The sequence below is a fragment of the Catharus ustulatus genome, chromosome 5, assembly GCF_009819885.2.
Source record: "Catharus ustulatus isolate bCatUst1 chromosome 5, bCatUst1.pri.v2, whole genome shotgun sequence".
NCBI classification, from domain to species: domain Eukaryota; kingdom Metazoa; phylum Chordata; class Aves; order Passeriformes; family Turdidae; genus Catharus; species Catharus ustulatus.
In genome coordinates, this window is record NC_046225.1 from 69,627,577 (window position 1) to 69,648,339 (window position 20,763).

At 40.0% G+C, this 20,763-nt stretch overlaps 1 protein-coding gene across 1 annotated transcript in view; it reads left to right on the forward strand.

Moving 5' to 3' along the window:
- Positions 1–20,763, forward strand: part of FAM53A (family with sequence similarity 53 member A) — a 68,895-nt gene that overhangs the window by 30,989 nt on the left and 17,143 nt on the right. The window contains exon 4 of the mRNA XM_033061114.1: positions 77–879. Coding sequence (XP_032917005.1) covers positions 77–879 — 803 coding nt within the window. The remainder of the gene's footprint in view (positions 1–76; positions 880–20,763) is intronic.

The following is a 20,763-nucleotide window of genomic DNA, read 5'->3' on the forward strand; positions in this document are numbered from 1 at the left end:
AAACTAGGTTTAAAACAAACCGTTCTTTCACTTTTCATCTTTAACCCATATCTTTTTTTTTTTTTTTTGCTTTCAGAAGACAGTCCTTGGAAAGCTTTAAATGGGGGTTACCCAATCCAGCCCGACACCACCAGGAATTCAGCTTACCCTTTCCCAGTGTGCCCGTTCAGCAGCAGCGCTGCCAGCCATGGCAGCCTGCCGTGGCAGCAGGAGCCCTCCAACACATCCATGGTGTCGGGATGGATCAGCGAGCTGAACCTGAACGAGAACTCGGGCCAGCCCCTGGCACCACCCACCAAGCGCCACTGCCGCTCGCTGTCGGAGCCGGACGAGCTGGCTCGCTGCCGGTCGCCCTGGAAGCCCGGCAGCTCCAAGGTTTGGACTCCCGTGTCAAAGAGACGCTGTAACAGCGGCGGCAGCGCGACCTTGCAGCGCTGCAACAGCCATGGAAGTGCCACCTTGCAGAGAAGCACAAGCATCAGCCTGCCACAAAACATCCTGTCCCTAAACAACGTCTTCACCATCACCAGCTTCAACACCTCTCCAGTACCCAGACCTTCCTCTGCCAGCAGCGGGTTTGTGGACAGCAGCGAGGGCAGCACGAGCTCCAGCACCCGCTGGAATTCCGGAGGCCCTTGTGACTTTAACCCAAGGCGCCGCCTCTCCCTCTCCCAGGAGCACATCACCGAGACAGGGAATCTCTTGCCTTCAGCCAACAGCACTCCCACCTCCACACCCGAGCTCAGCCGGCGGCAGGGCCTGCTGAGGTGCCGCTCGCAGCCCTGCGTGCTGAACGAAAAGAAAAGCCGGCTGAAGCGCAGACGGGAGGAGGACGTACGATGGAACAGGCCATCGTTAGACTTTTTTAAAATGACACGGGTGAGATTTTGTTTTCCTCTGTGTGGGAAGGGAGCTCTTGCAGAAAGGCTGTTTGTAGATCAGCTGCACTAACTTGTAGGTGTTGCAGGTTTGCTTGTGCCCTGTATCTGTCACCTTTGGCAGGAGAGCAGGTTACTTACACTAACACCCTAAAGCAACTTTGATCTTGCCTGTAAAACCCCGTTCTTGAAGTCCATTCTACTTGGTTTAGAGTGCTTAAAGCAGAGACCACAGAAAAAATATGGCTTGCTTTTTGAAAAGCAAGGAAGCCATGGAGAATGGAATAGACATGGTAGCAAAGAATTCATACCACTGTGTTCCCAAATGCACTGATTTCTGAGTAATCTTAGTGCAAATCTGTTTGATTAAGCCTCCCCTTGGTTTGAGTAATTCCATAAAGCTAAATAAGAGCAAGCAAACTCCTGTATAAATGGATTAACTAAAGAAGCTGCTAATAAGCAGCTGGAAAGAGATAGTATTCTAACATGGAAACTACAGGTGCTCTAGCTCAATGGAGAGGTGTTTTACTCCAGAATATTATTTAGAATTCTACTTCCTTCCTCATGAGAGTAGAGGTGCTGATTCAAGAACTAGAAAACTTCAATTCATGCCTGTACTTTACATGCAGTACAGATGTGTAACACAGCTCAGTTTTTGGAGCTTCTTTGTCCACAGAGTTGGATGCTACAGTTCAAAATGTAAAATTGAATCTAACATTATGATCAGAGAGCACTTTGTGCTTGTGACTGTAACTCTACTGCCTTCAGTAGATACCAGACCTTGAAGGCTTGTGTGGTAGATCTGTTGTGACTAGTGGTGAGAAGGCAGTTTGCAAAAGTAGCAGTAAAATTGTAAGGAAGGGACGCAGTTATGAACCAGTGTCCCTGTATGTGATGCACTGTGCAAGAGAAAAGCTGGATAGGAGATAGTGGTGGCTAAAACATGCAGTTTGAGGTACCCCAGTACATCAAAATACATGGGGAAAAATACCAGTAAGATAACTAACATTCCAGTATCTAATTTATATCCACTTGGCTAAGTGTCTCTATGAGAACTCTACTTCTCTTGTACTTTGATGAAACTCCTTCTTTGTATCTTAAAGTATTTTCCTTTTGAAAAACACAACGTTTTTGGTGGAGCTGGTGGGGTAGAACAATCTGTTTAGTTACAAAGTTGGTAACCAGTTCTGTTCTGGGTATGACTGGCCAGTGTGCTGAGTTTTGGCTAAGATGCAAGTTTACTAGTTAGCTAATCAGATCTTACCTGTTTCTCTGTGTTAATCACTGCTGGGATTAGTTTGCTAATCTAGACCAGAAGTATTATTGGATTTGCCTTTCAACTGCCTGTGTGGTCTAATGCAGGTTTCTTGATGCAGAATTTAAAACCTGCCCCTTTTTTGGCTAGACTCAGTGCTTTCATTCTTCAAGCTCTGGAGTTGAGATGCAATATCTCAGGCTACTGAATAGCTTCAGTTACTCAAGTATTAATTTTAAATAATCCATACAGCAGTATGTATGGAGGAAACCTGTTATATCCCATGACTATAGGAAGTTTTTTTGGCTGTTTAGGTTTGCTGCAGAATTGTATATGACACCAATATTTAGCCAGTCTTGTCTACTTTTTCTTGTAAGACTATTGTGAAGTGATGATTTCACAATGAGTAGTTTATTCTGCAGTGTTAAGGCCTGATCATTTCTTTCCAACTATTTCAGTAGGATCTTCCTGTTAAGATACTACTATGTATTTAATCAAAGGCATAAATTATAGCTTGAAAATACATCAATTTCCAAACATGCTAAACTTTAATGAAAACATCTGTTTAAAACCTAGGCAAGTACTGGAAACATTTGAAATAAAAGTTGAATTAAGTTTCCAAGAAATAGTAGGCTTTTTTTACAGTGTTAGCATGCTTACCCATTTTATTGTTAGAAGTCTTCATGCATGCCCCAAATCCTGGCAGATGTATATGGTTTGAAACTTAAGCAAAAGTTTGTTGTGCAAAGTATCATGAGCTAATACTACAGAAGGCTTTATTTGAAGTGTCATATAAGGTATCCTATATCTGCATAGAGCTCAGTGAAGATCAGGGTTACCATTAGGGAAAGTTCAGCAAGACCTTCCTTTCATGTATCTTGATGGCTTCTTATTGTTTCCAAAAATACTTTTTCTGTGATTTCAAATTCACTTCCAAGTCAGTTTATTAAATACCTCTGTTGAAAAAAGCACTCTTAAAGATTTGTGTTTTAAGCTTTATTGCAAATATTTTGATGTTCTCAAACCTTCCTAAAAAGCTCAACTTACCAAGCACAGTTGCTCAAAACCAGGTCAGCAGTTAGATAATAGTGCATGTGAAGAACTTAACATGGGTCAAATATTGGAGGCACAACTGCTTGAAGATGAAATTTTTGGAGCTGTAGATGTTTCTGCAATGCTCTGGTGTCCTGAGAGGTTGGCACAAACACCTGCTAAAGTTGCAGAAGGCTTCTCAGCAAGGACTTCTCTCAAATCAGTATTTATCAGCACTAAATGATTCATTTACACTAGCTTGAAGCAAGCTGTTGTATCTGAATGAAGATCTTGAATAGCTGTGGTTGGGTGAAGCTTTAGAGGCAGAAGGGGATAAAAGTGTTTTTGGTTTGATGTGTTTTATCTTGTTTTTGTTTTGGTGTTGGTTGTTTGTTTTGGGCTTTTTTTTCATTACTGAGCTGGTGTTTTTGCTAGTTGAGTTCTGAAAATGTCCTTGTTGGTTGCTGCTTCAGTCCCTAATAATTTGATAAATATTACTGCTAGAAAATCAAAAGTCTAATTCTGAAAGCAAGGTTTCCATTGTCATTGGTTTTTAAGTTCAGAATTCACTGATGAGAATACTCAGATTATTGATTTATCCATGCCTATTCTTAATTTCTGTCCTTGTACATGGATATTCACTTGTTCCTTCTACAGTTGCATCTTTAATATCCTGACTTGTGCCTTTATTTAGAAGAGGTAAAGAATACCATAAACTGTTTATTTCTACGTACTTTGACTTTGTTTTATTCTTCCATAGACCTTCACACTTCACTGCACTCTCCCTCTGGTTCAGGTTTTCATGCCCTCTTGGGAAGGAATACGCCATATCTTCAATTCTCATGGAAAATGCGATATTAATATCCAGTAAAGCGAGTGATTCATGTATGTAGAAAGAGATTAAAGTGTTCAGGCAGATTGCTGTACACCCCTGCTTAGCTCTCACATAGTGCTAAATTCTGGAAGGATCTTTTTCTGGACTAGAAGCTGAAAATACAAACTTGTGAAACATCAGACCTTCTAGGACATGAAGACAGCTGTAAAAACAAGTGGAAGAGACTAGGAAAAGATAACAAAATACGATCGCTGTTCTCAGCCCCTGAAGGCTCAGAATTACTTTCTCCATTCAGTTTTGTGCATGAGGAGAGCTGTAGGAGCTGCAGTATGATGTCTGTGCCCGCTGAGCATTTGTTCACAACCACCCAGACCAGCAGCTGGCTGCAGTGGCAGTGTCAGCCCTGCTCCATGGCAGCAGACATCCCGTCACCCTGGTGCTTGGAGGTGCCTGCGTGTGGCCAAGAGCCTCTCTGGGCTTGTGCTCTCCTGCAGAAAATCTGCTCTGTCTCAGAGGCTGCCACAGGATGAGTCAAGGTGGTGTTTAGACTGCTAACTGCAGTGTGGGGAGAGAAATGTTTCTTTACTGAAGTGGAAAGTGCTGAGTTTTTTCCAGTGTTCTGCTTCGTGAGTTATGTCAGTTGATTCTGAGGTGCGACAAGGAAAGAGCAGCCAAGAGGCTGCACATGTTTTTTTGGTGTGTAAGCAAGTTTTACTGTGACAGTGAGATTTAATTCTCTTTTAGATCAAACAACACACTGTAGTTGGAAGTATTTCTGCTGTTCAACATTCTTGCGTTACTCCTCCCCCAGTGTGGTGGCATGAAGTTCCAGAAACTAATAATCCTGGTATCGTACTTAAAAATCCCAAACTATTTGTGTTTGCTGTGAAGTGGTGCTTGGTCTGTTTAAATAGTTAATACCAAATACCTGGCTTTATCCACATAAGTAATAGTTTCAACTGTTGAATCCTGGGCATATCATGCATTAATTAGCATTAGACTGATAAGGCACAATCAAGAGTTTCAAGGGTCTCTAGACAGTCGAGTAACTCGGGCTGAAGTAGTAATTTCCTAGTACAGAGTGCTGCTTTTCTTAGAAGTGTTTTAAAGTCATCTGGATTTTATGCTACTGGATTTTCTTGGTAGTGAGAGAGATCCTAAGTGCCACACCAGGTCAGGCCAAAGCTGCAGCTGGCACCTTGCCCAACCAGAACAGCTGCTTTGAGGGATGCAGGAACAATGAATGTGCAATGTGATACTTCCTCCAGCATGGCCTGGCTCCTGCCACTGTGCATCTTGGGGGCTTCAGAGTGTGCATCAGTGGTTCAAACTCTGACAACTACTGAGAGAGCTATTTTCTGTTGATAATAATCTTTTTTAGCCCCATGTTTTGAACCTCCACAGTGCTACACAACAGTTAAATTTTTGTAAACAGACCTTCATCACCTGTAACACCTGAATGCTTAGTCTTCCTTGAAGTTTCAGCTCTTCAGCAGGCAAAACACTTGGATAACTTTGATCCTTAAAGTGAGTTGAGCTAAAATTGCTTGATGACTTTTGCCTTTATGCTGCAGATAGCAGTGATGTAATGGCTTTATATAGCAACGAGAGTTTCTCAAAGGGTGAGTGTGAACAAACGAATCAAGTGTGTCAATTTGGACCAAAACAACAAAATGAGTGTCACTTACATGTGAGAATAAGCAGCAGGACTACTTGGTAGTGATTTCCACAGCAGTTTAGAAACATGTACAAAGCAGAGGTGAATGCTGAGGGTGGATATGTGTCCCTGAAGGGTGGGAGGAGAAGGAGGCAGTCCTTAATAAAGGGCAGAGCACATCAGCAGTGTTGCAACTGAACTTGGGTCAGGTGGCTGCTGCTTTTATTACAGAGACTTTCCTGTAACTCCTGATGTGTTGTGCAATCTCTGCATCCATATACCTGTTTTGCTTTGTGTGGGCCAGTGTGTAGAAGCCAGTGTGAATAGATACAAGGGTGAGCTGTAATACTGATTATTCTATTTAGGTATATAAGCCAGGGTAACAGTATGTGGTTGGAGTCTGAGAACTACCAGGCAATGGCTGGTTTTTCCCCTTTGAGGTTACTGTAGTGGTTAGTATGGGGACAGGTTTATGGATTAGCCATACTGTGACCTCGCTGAGTTTAAGCAAAGTAAATGTGTCAGCATTCTTCTTGATTCTTTGAATTCTTGTTGTGATTAGTGTAGTGAAGGAGCTACTCCCTTTTATTAAGCTCTCTCCCAGGTTGCTGTTTTAGCATGTGCAAGATAAAGAAGTGATATCAAGTCCCTCACTAAGCTCCCAGGGTGCCTGCCCTGTGAGTCAGGGCTGCACTGGCTAAAGTAGGTTAAGTGCTGGCTCATGAAGTTCATTTAGATTGTGTTCTGGAAATAGTAAACATGTTGCTTTAAATAGCTTGAGATGCTTATGTAAAGCTTGTCTCTCGTAGCCTCCTGTCTAAGTGGGAACAAACAGGTTATTTGGGGCAGATGTAATTTCTGCTTGTGGAGGCAGCAAAGGCTGTTCTGTGCCCTGCACAGAGTGCAGTGTGGTTTGGGGAAGGTCTTTAATACCACTGCAGCATGTAAGCACTTAAGCTCTTGTGATTCACTTGCAAGATGTACTACAGCATCTCTGTCAGAATGTAGGTCTGGTTTTTCTACCTGTCTATGACATTTTGCAGTTCAGTGGTGTATTGGTGCAGCAGTGCTCAGATAAAATAGGTGACAGGTGTCCTTGCACTATATTGTGGGTGTCTTGTGCTGCAGGGCACCCTTGATGCCCTTGGGTTTTGAATATGGTTTGTGGAAAATGCAATACAGATGAGTAATATGTACAGAAGGATTAGGCTGGGGTTGATTGGGATCAATAAAATATAGATGTATAATGCTAGTAGTTTCCCTCTGTGTAAGATTAAGACCAGAAAAGAACAGCTACAAATGAAACAATTGAACCAAGAAGAGAATTTTAGTTATTTAAAATTTGATACCTATGACCAGGCAAGTCTTTAACATTTGAAAAACAGAACTAATCCTGGCCTGCCTTTTACTTTGAAAAACACTTTGGGGACTTGTTGGGCTTTTTTTTTTCTTCCTGTGGTGGTAATTTCTGTAAGTGATCGTAAACCAAGAAAGCAAAAGATAACATGATTTGTATTTCAAATATCAACATTGTATCATAATTACCCAGCTAAGTAAAACAGTGGTTTAAATCCATTCTGTGTAATTCTAGGCATAAACATAATTTATAGCCAGAAATAAATTGTGAGCAATGGACCTCAAGGAAAATTTTTCTACTCTTTGCCCATGTAGTGTCCCCTGTGTGCAAGAGGCTAAAGACTTCAATATTTCAGTGTGGTTTTTCTTTAAGAGTAATCTTGCCTTGGAGGACGAATGTCTGAATGAAAATGAGTACAGTGAGACACTTGCAGGTTTTCTAAGCTTCAGCAGAGTTAAGATAAACTCCTGCTATGCCTGCAAGATTTTGAACAATGAAATGCAAGTCAGTGTCAATCTGCCAGAGGTTGGTCAAGCTATGTTTGTTCAGTGTAAATCAATTAAGAGGTCAGAATTGCTAAGATCAGGAAGAAATCCTCTTTGGAGAGGAACAGATATGTGGAAGGTAGGAACAATTTCTTGAGATACCTCCCTCCTCCTGTGGTGTTTACTTCTTGAGCAAACCTCAGTGATGGCTGGTGGCAGTCCTGGCACCAGAGTCCCTGCTGGAAGGGCACAGCTATTCCTGAGCTCTGCACCTCTGGACAACAGATGTCTAATAAATTCCCAAGTATTTTGTCTTAGACTGCATGTTTAATTTGCCTCTCTGAAGTTAAGCAATATGCATCTGCTATGTAGTGTGATTAAACCTCCCATATTCTCAAATTTAATAAAAAATAGCGTACAGCAGTTGGAATCAGATTTTGTGTGAGTAGCTGTTTATGGTTGGCTATCAATCTATAAAAAACAATTGTGGAAATCATGGCTGAGGAAAGATGTCCTAAATCATCCTGTCTCATTCTCTGTTGATGCATGCTTACTTCCCACAATATATATATTTTTTCTAGTATTGGGTCCACTGTAGCCTTTTAAATGCCTCCAGGGATGTGGTTTCCTTAGCAGATAAAAGAGTCTTTTGTGGGAAGCAGAGGCAGTTTTGCCTAAGCTATAAAAGTTATTTAGACTCACTTAAGATAGTGTCATGTATTTTTGGGTTTCTTTCCTACTGTCATGATACTATTTAATGGAAATAGAACTTTATTCTTCCTGGTCCTCTAGGTAATAAAAACATGTGAGATGTGAGGCCCCATTTGAAAGCAACTTCTGCAGGAGCAAGAGGAGGAATAGCAGATATTAAATGTGGTACCTAGAGCCTTGGAGCCTGTATCCAGCTACACTTCTCTGCTTTGTGAAAAATTTGTGAATGGCTTTGCTTTTTTGGCCTGGAATTTTTTTTGTAAGTTAGAGCAGGAGTTTTTGCTCTGAGAAATAATAGCCAGGGATGAGAGCTTCTTGCAGAGCTTCAAGGACTTGATGAGCACCAGCTGAGGTGTTCAGCTAGATCTCCATTTCCAGTCAAACATTTAGACTATTCCTTTCCCTAATAGTTAGGTCTCTTAATTGAAACCTCATCAAAGTACTCCAGTAAAATAGGTTAATGAATGACTGTTTTATAGAAAGTGATGAACCTTTTTCAATCATCTTAAGCTTTATGTACCTTCATAGATGTTAGTACAGATACTACTTCCTATGTTGAAGTTAGAAATACTCAATTATTGGCTTCAGAACCAAAAAAAAAATTCCTTAGGATTTATTGCATCAGAATAAAAAGCTGGGCTTAAGCTCCAGAAGTTTAAAAGAAACCCAAACAACCAAAGCAACAACCCCTCTCCCTGACTTTATTTTATGCCATTATAAATCAGTATAGCATTCTTCTAAACTTCTTAATCATATTTAACCAGCTAGTGCTTGACTCTTGCTGTGTCCATTGTTTGAGCAGGAACTTGTTTAAATAACAGTGGTATTTTCAGGGAGGTATGAAACTATTTTTAGAGTATGCATTTGTGGCATAAGTAGTTGACTTAAGCTTAAAGACAGCTTTTTAACCTTGTCAAAAAATCTGTATTTTCCACTGGGCGTTATGTTACTATCTGACAATCAGTTTTGAGTTGGATTTTGTCATTTCAGGCATAGTTGTATGGCTCTTTCATCCTTCTAATCCTAAATAGATGAACTGCACATCTGTTGTGTGAAAGTAATGTAGGAGGTCTCTAAATTTTTCTATTTCAAGAGTGACTTTGTTAACATCAGTTAAAAGGCTTATCTATAATTACACAGTTCCTATTAACACTGTGGTGTTGCAAAACTGATGTTCATTTTCCATCTCTTCCCAGATGGTTTTTAATGTGAAGCGTGTGAAAATCTTTATTTTTAAAACTGAGTATTATGCTTAATAACTGGCAAAGCAACATAGCAAAATTAAGCTTTAATTTTTGAAATAATTTTAGGCATTGTACCAGGTGAAAACAGAAGTACTCTTGTACAAAGAGCTGAGAATTTTCACCAAAATGTGTGTGGCAGCATTGCCTAAGGAGAAGACTTGTGCCATGACTGACTTTAAAGGGCCTTTGGGGAGCAAACTTTAGGAGCTTTCTGTGCTAGTGGTGCAAAGACTCAAGTGTGGTTTTTAGTTCTTTAATGTGTTGTCACGAATTTTTGTGGAAGTGAGAACAGTTCCTTAAAATGAAGAATGGTATCTAATCTAATACATCTTTTTCAGAAGGAGGTAAACACTCCATGAACCTTCCAACATCTGCCTGTAAGGAAGGCAGGACAGGTCATAACTGAATGTGACAGTGAATCTCACAGGGCTTGAGATCCCAGATGGTGTCAATGGTGTGTAGCTACTGAACTGACTTGTCTGAGATTTTCATGTACAACTTGTGGGCTCTATCCAAGTCACATATAACACAGCTCCAAGTGGATTTGTCAGACACTGCCCTGTGGAATTCACTTTCCTTTTGAACAGTCTGTGTGAACTTTTATGGCTGCAATTTTTTTACTCTGATAGAAGCATCTCTGATAGCAATTGATGTTTGCTCTATCAATTTCTTGAGCTTAACAGCTCAGATAATTCTGCAATTCAATGAAACTAGAGAAAAGGGCATGTGTAATTATGGAATGAGATGTTGAAAGTACTGCTTCTTAACTTCCTCACAGTTTTTTGAATTGGGGATGTAATTGAGACTCCCTGTCCCCATCCAATAAAATGTTCATTGGGAACTCAAATTAATTTTTCCCTTAAGTTCTATAGGTGAAAAAAAAGTAACTTAAACTGTATCCTTTTTTTGTTCTGAACTACAGACTGTCCTTCATCACTTGATGCTTTAGTTTCTTTGTGTTTTATGTAGATGAAGATGTGCTAACTGTCAAACACTTCTTTTCACAACCTCTAGTGTGTAGTTTTAAGTTTGAACTCTGCAACTACTTGAATTTTTGTTGTTTAAGGATGTCGTTAAGCAAATGGCAGTGTGCAAAAGGCATTATCTTCCCTGAAGCTGTGCTTTCCTGTGGTCACTCTGCAGCTTGTTCATGTCATACATGCTTTGAAATTATGGAGGGTTTGGTTATAGAAACCACTTTAGCATTTGTTTTTCCCTTCCTCACTCCCCTCCCCTTGCCACCCCTGTGGTTTGAGTTTTGTATGAGGAGGACTCAGAGGAAGGGAAGCTGAATTCCTTTTCCTTGTTTTCATCTTTCAAATACAATGGTGATTACAATGTCTGTATGAAACAGGCATTATATTTTGGTAATAATGTTTTGTCTCCAAGTTAGTGAGTCATCTTCTGACTGCCAGGCTTCAGAATATGACAGTCCTTAAGAACTTTCCATGTGAGGAAGCAATAACAGATTTGTGGGATGGCTAATGAATCATGGATAATTAGTGTCCTGGTCCTGATAAGCTTTAGCATCTGACAGGTATTTTTAGTGGGGTGATTTAGAGAAATATTCTATACCCAGTTTATAATTTGATCTAATATGTGAAACCCTTAAATGCCAACTTTTCATATTGTGGTACAAAAATGATATGAATTGATCTTACAGGGTTACCTTTTGAACTTTTATTTGCTTAGTTCTTGTTGAGTATATTTTAGGGCATCACAGATTAAGCTATAATCTATTAAAAATGAAACTAAGTCTATTAAGAAGTGATTGTTACAGTGAAGGGGACAAGCAATATATTTTGCCTGTATTGGTGTGCATGTAGTGCTAGCTTCATACTGATTTAGATGAGAAGGATCCTTGATATATCAAAGACTATGTATTTTTAGCTTAGTTCAAAGTACTACAAATAATTACTTCAGTAAGCTTCAAGTTTCCAGTAGCCTGGGGCACTTAATCATCAGAGCTCACACTTGTAGGAGAGCCCAGCCCATAGCATTTGGTATCTGCTGATCATGAGTGGTCTCCAAATCCCTGCTATTTCAGTGCATCTGATGTTGTTTGTGTACAGCTCTGTGCCTGGTGCAAAACTCCTGAAATTCCTTTGGTTATTGATGATTTTTTGACACTAGAGCTGTTAGTCTCTGCACCTTATCCAAGGAATAGCCATTTTTGAGAAGGAAGACTTTTCAAAATAAATGTTGTAGAACTGGAAATCTTTTCCTGAGAGCTCCAGGGCACATCTGAGGCTTCTTGTATAGTCTCAGACTTACAGGAGCAGCTGTTGATACTGGTGACAGATCCTTCAGGCAGGACCAGCAGGTCCTGTCCCAATACCTTCAGCTTCTACCAGGCCTGAATTCAAACATGCTTTTAACTTTTCCAATCCTGTTTTTAGTAAATAGGCCCAGTTACCCTGACTTGATTTACTCTGGTATCAGTGTAAGTACCTGAGGAACAATCTACAGTTTACCAAGTTGTTGGAGATAATAGACTTAAATTTGCTTTTACTTCTTTTCTGCCATGAAAAAGATTATTATCTAGCTAGCTTAAAAAAAGGGAGGGAAGAGGGTTGGCAATTGTTATCCGTCTAAGGCTCCATTTCAGATGCATCTGAATTTGGCTAATGTGGATCTTGTGTAATTCCCCCCTTCATTGTTATCAAAAAGGTCCTTATACCTATAATTTCTAGTTAATGGAACCCTTGATTTGTTAGAAAAAACTTTTTAGGTTGAGCAGTGTTAGAGCGCAGCATTTTTTTTCAGCCTCACTCCTTAAAATGATCTTGCTGTCACAAACAGATTTAAGTTTTCTGTGCTGAAACACAAGTGATAGCTACATTCCAAACTGGAGTTATACAGGTCATGAAGTTTGTCAAGAAGTGGCCTTGTGGGTTTTTTCTAACCACAGCAGAGTATTTTCTTGACCTAGTTATTTTTCAAAGACAGATGACTGTTTTTCTTACCTTGGACATTGTTGCCTGAAGGGGTTAGTGTGATGGTTTGTCACAGGGTTTGGGGAACCTCTAGTCTCTGACTCTGATACTGTTGAATTTGGATGCTATTCTGCCCAGCTGTGTTCTTAAAAAAAAAAGGTAAGATTCTTGAACTTGAAAAGCTCCTTCAGTAACAGGCCTTGAAAAAGGAAACCTTTGTATGTAAGGCCTTTTCCTCTAAGATGAATCTTGCATGGTACAAACCTAAAGTATGGAACTCTTCTACTGGGAGTCAATATTTTTTTCAGATGGCATTTAAGCATCTTTACAAAATGCATGTCTGTGTTTACTGGGAATTGGCAACCCAGCATATGATGTCTGCTGGCTAATTTCACACGGTCTAAAAACTTTTTTCTGTCCAAGTGTTGCCAGCTTCTTTCCCTATTACTGTATCTGTGTGTTCCTGCATGTTTCATAAGGATGTTATGGACTATTACTTGCTGCTGTAAACTCTTTCTTTTGGAGGGAGGATAGCAGAACTGAATGTTGGAAGCAGGAGTGATTTTTCTCTATTACTGTGTGAGAACAGGACATGTGCAGAATTAAGTAGTTTACACAGCTTGCCATTCCTCAGGTTCTGCTTCATGTACATTGCTGTTCTGTGAGTCCCTTTGGCTTTGCTCTGAGTTATTTTTGTAGCTCTGCTCTGCTGCTTTCTGTTTAGGATTTTTTTTTAGTTGGTCTGGTGTCAAAATCCTGTTTAGATCCTTGTAGAGAATAACTGTCCAGAAAACCAGCTGTCCTTCCTGCTGAGCATCCTTAAGTCCTGCTCCACTTCCATTATGGCAGTAAGGGATATTCTATGACTTGTAGCAGAAAGATCCAATAGAACTGAGTGCTCTGATCCTTTTGTCTGGTGGCATGACCCACACTTAGTCCTATATAAATACACTGAGCTATTCTTAGGCTCAGTAAGAAGCTGCCTTATACAAAACATGCCCTGACTAGGTAGGCTTGGGATCTAGTGACCCTGATGTTGATGGATGTTGTAGCCATGGCATATCTGAGAGCCAGGGCTGAGGGCATCCAGCATCTCTGAAGCCATGTGAACTCACTCCAACATCTCCCTGTCCATTTTTGCTCCCAGACACACAGGACATCCTGCTAATGTGATCAACTCTTTTTATGGCTTGTACTTGTGTTTTGGTTTTTCTTTTGGTGAATCTGCTTCTGCAATCAATGACTGTGGTTTTGAATCTTTAACATTACCATATTAAATTGAAATCCACTTAGCATGGTTCTGGCTTTTTCTGCCTTAATACATATTCTGAAAAATATGAAGGCCTCTGGGGAACCATGAGTCAAGTTGCAGTCAGCAGCTAGAGGATGATGGCAAAAGGGTGAAAATTGCCCAAAAGGTCTGTTCCCAAGGAGAATTTGGGGATATCTATCTTTTTTTTTTTTTTTCATTGCCACTGTCAGTAGTTTGATAGTCTGGAAGTTAGTGCCTTAAAGCTATGGGTTTAAAAAAGCAAGCTAGTGTACTTCAGGAGGGGATGCCAGAGTTTGAGGGGGAAGGAAGGAATGTCCTCTGCAACCTTTTTAGTGTGTGCTCTAGGTCTATAAATAGCTCTCAGTGCCTGTCTCTTCCAATTATTAATTCCCTGAGCAGCAGTATTTGTAAAGCTGATCTTCTTGAGACAGCCTTTGGTTTCAAATGTCTGTTTAGGCATAAATGCTGTTTTCTTCCTTCAGGTATGAGTCTAGTGATACATACTGGATCTTCTACTTTAGAGTTCCTCATGCACCTGTGAAATAACTTCAGTTAAGATCCCTGTTCTCCTGGGTAGTGATGAAACCAACTGCCAGTTACACAAAGCAAAAATCAATGTACTGCCACGTTGACCACAAGTAGTAGCAGCAATATGAGGTGTTTCTCTGTCCTGCAGTAACTTGTGGGAGTAGCAGGAACTGTGACCTAAATAGGAAGGAGATTCAAACCAGTGCTGCAACATATTGTCTGCAGAGTGTAACAAGTGACAGGTTTGGGACACTTTGAGTTTCTCCTCTGTTTGTCTAAAAACAAAACAATCTTCTTTTGCTTTGATATCTTACAGGAGATGTTGCAAGCAGTACTGCGTGGCTGATTTAGCTGCTGTCATACTGGGGTGGTTTTTTCTTCTGGTGTGGTGAAGTCTTTCTGTTGCTGTGAACCATGTCTTCCATGGGGGATCATTTGATCTGTATTCATTCAGACTAAGGGTCTAGTCCACTTTTGTAGTGACAATATGGTTTGTAATGCGCATTAGTGGTTTTACCTTTGGGTTGCAGCAGAAATAACTTGGTCCTTGAAGTTGATGTTGGAAACTGTAAACCAAAGGATTACAGAGAGGAAATGAAGGAGGGGCAGGATGTTGAAATGCATTTTTAGTGAACAGTTGTATTTGTAATAACCTCTAATCTGTAAGAACAAACCTCAGTGGAACTGTTATTGAACTATGAGTGCTGCTGTTAACTCCCTCTGCTTCAAACCTCCTTCCCCTTCTACACGTCAATTCCAAAGCAGTTGTATTTAAATTCTTTATTGTGACTCATACCTACTTGAGTTTTTTTCTTCTCTCCATCTGAAAAGGTTTTGTGTACACAAAGTAAGGCTACTTTCACTTTACCCTTCACTGGCCAACTTGTGGTCAAAATATATTTCTGTGATCTATTTAAATGTCCTGAGATGTATGGTAAATTTGTTCTTGTGTAACACTCCCCACCCTGCTAGTTTCTCTTCCTTAACCTTTGTTAGGCTTACATACTGTAGAAGCATCGATTTCCAAGAAACACTAACCATCAAAAGTATAGCCAAGCTGAAGTCTCTTATTGAAAAAGATTGCACAGGTTCCTGGGCTTCAATATCTTGTAAAAATCAGTGAATATTGCAGAAGCTGCTGTGGTTTGTGTTGTTTTACTTTTAGGATTAGCACATGAGCACCATCTAACATGAATTTTAATTGGATCTGGATTTTGTTGTTCATTCCCAACATGGTTGGTTTATGCTGGAAAACTGGCATGAAGAAGGTTGTGAGTGATGTCTTAAACTTACTCATGGCTGATCATATCATGTGTCCTTATCAAGTGTCTGTGCCCTGGCTGGTTCTTTAGCTCTTCCTTCCAGCTGATCCCCCTGCAGTGTGCCTGCTTAGAGAAAGTTAGTGCTGATTGTCTCTTAACCATGCTAAGTGAATCAGGCTCTGCTGAAGCAGACTGTGAACATTGCCTACCTCTATTTTTTTGCTTGCTTCTATTCTCTCTCCTTTTAGGGCTGTTTTGTGTTGGTGGCTGCAGTCACTTGTTTTTCTTGTCCTGCTCTGACCCTTCCAACTGATTAATTCCTCGTGATGCAGTTTGATGGTGTGACCTTGTGCTTTTCTATAAATGTGCCCATGGTATCATTTCAATCAAGTTCATGAATATTCCAGCCTTCCCTTATGTGGCTGATGTCACTCAGTTTTAACTCATGAAGTATGTGAATATAATGTACACTTTGGAGCATATTTTTCCCATTCTTAAGCAGTCTTCAGATGCATTGTCACAAAGGTATAATGTCACCTCCATCTTTGAGCAGTTGTTTTGTGTTGATGAGATTTCTGCTCTGTGTGAGGGTCTCAGTACTGCTGCACTGTGTCTTAGAAAAGTCATAAATGATGATTTAGCTGGTCATGGAGGACAGCATTAGAGTTTGGAGCAGGTTTGTGTGCCACACTTGAGATGAACATACTGGTGCTCTTAAGTACATGAAACTAGAAGAGATGCAGAATCTCTTCTGATGCATCTGATCATGCTGGAGGAACAATTATTCTCTTCTGGACTTACATTTCTGTAGTAAGCAATTGAGATTCAATGCTTAGGTTTTTTTTTTTTGTTGTTGTAGGCAGTGTAAGTTAGTTGCTGTTAGGGTCTCTAGTACAGACTATAACTTGACTTTATTCCAAGTGCTGTGTCATAGCATGGTTTTGAATAACTCACCCTGTTCCTTTTGGGACAAGGTGTAACTTCCAAGACTAGTTGTGTCATGCTGCTGTTCTGGGCTCCCTTGGACTGCAGTCTGGTCACTCAGCTCCCTTGCCTGTCTTACTTGTGGAAAAGTCTTTTAACCTGCTTTGATTATGTCAGTAAGGGTAAATAGAATATGACTTTAATTGCTCTCTGAATGGAGTGTGTGATCTCCTCAGCTCTAAGGGCATGAAGATATGCCAGGGCAGAGTTTTTTCTCTGGAACTGTACTCTGGTTTAAGGTCTGTTTGGATTGTAGAAAGTGGGAATGTGCAATAAAACCAGACTAGCAATTCAGATGCAGTTCAGATGCTTTTGAAATCTTTCTCAAGTCTCCACCCAAGAAACTTCCTGTGAGATCAGTGCACACAAGATGATGATAAGAAAGTTCTAGGTTTAAACTGGATTAGTGGAGAAGATTCATCTTCTGTGGGGTTTTTGATGTTCAAAAAGACTTTCTAAATTCAGTGTGGTGTATAAACATATTAGGGAAAATAACTTGCTTCAAACTTGTATCTGTAAGACTGCTTGAGTGTAATAAGTGCTGGGGATTTTTGGTGAAGGAAGAAAATTGACTTACAACAAATGCAGCTGCAGTCCTGGTGTGAGATGGGCTTTTGTTGCAGAAATTACAAGGGTGAGGACTTGTGTGTAGGGGAGAATTTCCATTTTGAAACGAGAATGGGTTGAGTTTGCAAAAAGCAAGAGGAGTCTTGTCTGTTTTAGAAGAATTACCCAGGAATAGACAGTGCCAAGAAGCTTCTAAAATCTGGGGGCTCTTTTGGTATGGTTGAAGGGAGAGAGCAACAGGAAGGTCACATAGTGCTGGTGGGCAGTCCTCTGGTGTGGATTTGGAGTTTCTGGAATCTCTGGGGATTTACCAGGATTCAAGTAGTCAGGTGTATGAGGTTTTTACTGTGCATTTTGAAGCAAAGGATTCAAGAACTTTTGTGAAATGAAAAATTATTTATGGCAGAAGTTATTACAGTTTCTTTCAGGTGAGTCTAAAGAAAATCAGGACTAAATGAGACTAAATTTCTTTCAAATCTTGCTAGTTTCTTCATATCCAGATGTTTGAAGCTGTCAAACTTCTGTGCACATAGAGGTGGAAAAATGAATTATTCTAAAATGCTTTTCTTTAGGTCTGCAGTCTTTGGTTGTCTTAGTTTTTGATTAATTCTCTAAAGGAGCTGGTTTCACATATGGTCTTGAGATCAAGATTAAAAGTGTCAGTTTGGAGTGAAAAACACTGCTTGTATTTGGGCAATGCAGGATGAAGCTAGGACTCATGTTGTTTTGATATCAGGAGGTGCTGCAGCCCTTTTTTGTAGGTGAGTTGCTGTTGTCATGGTTATAGTTGCTCTGCACTGCTCCCAGTGTTGGAGATCCCACCACAGATTTTGAGGTTGCTTTGCCACGTGAACACATCTGCTCTGTTGTGTATCTGACTTTGAGGAAAATACTTTGATCAGACATCACCTGTCTGGTTGAAAAATGCAATTAAATAGTTCAAGTAAATATTTGCATTAGCTGGGAAATAAGGTGGTACCTTGGAGATTGAGTCTGATGTAATAATGAAGTGATAGAGAACAAAATGCAGCTCCTGAACAGGAGTTCTTAACTCTGAAATGCAGTAGAAGATAATCAGGGATTAAATAATATTTCTAGTGCAAGTCATCAACTGGATAAGTAGTAGATAGGTGCCTTTGTGCTGAGCTTAATTTTGCTATGTCAAAAGATGTATCTTGCTGACCAGGGTGTTTTTGATAGACCTGCAGTGGCTAAAATGCTTTGAGTTCAACAATAAAATGGCAGAAATGTGAAGAGTTGTCTTAGCCCAAACCTTTTGGAGTCTGAACTGCAGCACCCTGTGTGAAACAGCCAGGGTAGTTTTCCATTAGTTGTTCTTGCTGCAATACTGGTGTGACACACTTCATCCGCCCAACAGCCTTTTTTAAGAATCTTGAACTTGCAGTAGTTAAAAAATAACTTGGTTCATTCAGTGCTCTGTGAAATGACTGTTCCATCGATCCGGATGTTTGCTTAACAGCAAGCACTTCCATTTTAACTGGCTTTCTATGCTTTTGAGAAAATAGCAAATGAATCCTCAGTTCTTAAATGCAACTGGTTTTGCTTGCTTCCAGTACTGCTAAGCAGCCAACAGTGTGCTGATAGCTCAGTTACTAACTTCAACCAATACTCAAGTATTCAAATTAGATATAGAAACTGATAAACTGATGGAAACTAAAACAATATCAACACATAATTTGTCAAGTGTAACTTTGGCTGCTTTGTTTTTTTTTTTCTTTTATTCTTAAAGAATATCCTTTCTTATAGGCATCATAAAGAAGGATGATAGGGGAAGCAAAAATGCAGAGTACTTGAGAAACTGGGAGAGAAGATCAACTCATGGAACTCTTTTGCAGATGTTTGTACAAATTTGTCTTTCTCTGACCTAGGACTGTTGCTTCCAGCTGCATGAAATGCAGTCTACTCATCTGAACTGTACTTATGTTAAATTGAATTGTGCTTTATTAATGCAAGGAATACAGGATGATTTGACAAGGGTTAAATCTTCAGTCTGTCAAACATGTTTCTCCTGTAGTAGGGAAACACCTTCTGGTTTTCATTTGAAAACAGCACTAACATTCTTTCATATGAATTATTTTGCAGTATTACCAAAGGAAACCTGGACTTAAACACTTTTTTTTTCTGATCATACCACCAGTTTGACAACTCATTACTTGGAAGGGACAATTTGTAGGAAGGCCCCATGTATGAGTGAGCTGAGACTTGCCTGTGTAGCAGTTACCAAGTGAGAAGGGTGTGAGGTGTGAAGGACAGTGTCTATTGTAAATAGCTGAATGCAGACACTCTTCTTAATGTAGTGCCTATTCCCATTCATTCTTTATAAATGCAAACCCTTAATTTCAGTTTTGGGAGTTGCAAAAATTGGCCCTCTCAGTAGAATGTTTTGAGCATTAAATATCTCCAGCACAGATGTGTTTTCATGATATTTTTCAGTGGGATAAAATATTGAATTGTATTTTGGAGGACTGTTGAAAATTTTTAACATTCAATATTTGCAGTACCTTAGTGTTCCAGGTATCATTGCATTGTCTGCCTCGATCAGAAATATCAAAGTGTTGAAATTCTACTTGCAGATGTGTATGTAACTATTTCATTTTCAAAAGCACACAATGTTCTAGTGCAATAGGAGAACAACATCCTGTGCCTGTGAGTGGAAGGGGAAGGAGAAGTGGTAGATCTCACTCTTGGGTAGATGTTTAGGTCTGCATGAGAGCCAAGGCCTGGCTCAGCTTGTCCCTTCACTGGGGTCCCTGGTGCCTGATGTAGCTCGAGTCTCCCCTCTGCCTCCTCACCCAGGAAGGATGCATGTAGCAGGAGGCTGCCATGCCACACTTACTAACATTTCTAGCTCCCTGCTAAAGCAACTGCCTTCCCTCAGCCAAGCCTGAATACTAAAATCAGACTCTGGTCCTTTTCCTCATGCAAGAGGCAGGCTTGTTTGTCACAACTCAAAAATTCTGTATAATTGCTTGGGCCTCTCAAGGTTTTACAAGTGCAGAGTTTAAAAGAACCTCTAAGACCAGAGGTTGAGCAATTTAAACTCTGAAAAGATACTGTCCTTCTGGGAAAGGGTTTTGCATATTCCCAGTGTTCTTCAGGTGTGGCTTTTGATACTGTATGAGACTTTTTTCCTTTGTCTAGTTATATTTTAACTATCTCAGTTTTCAGTTCTGTTTTACGTTGATCAGAGTGTGCTTTGCTTGTCTTCTAGAGTAATTCACATTACCAGTAAAGAGGAGGAGAACTTTGTGGTCTTGGCAGTATTGGAACAAGAATACTGTGGTATAAATTGCTTAGCAGGACTGAAGGTTTTCTGAACTTCATCTAATGCTGGGTAACTCCATTTCAACCAGTGTGTTGAAAATTGTCCTTTCTAAAAGCTGCATGTTACAAGGGTATTTAAGTTTGAACTAGTAGGTTGAAATAAGTGATATGAAGTAGTGTTATGATGTACAAATAGTATGAAAGATCTTATAACACATGTGACAGGTGCTTGTGGCTTAACTGTCATGTCCTATTTTGTAGAGCTTCAAGGTTACTTGTAACTGCTGTAGTGTGTGCTGAGAGTGGCAGAAAAAAGCTGTGCTTGAAGGTAGTCAACATAGAGCCTTGCTGAAATTCTTCATTAGTGCACAAAAAACTGATCCAGAGGCTGAGATTCTTTATGTGCTCCAAACCCCTCAAATATAAACTTAGTGTGGGGATTTTTTTCCTTGTTTTTCTTCTTTCAGCATCTAA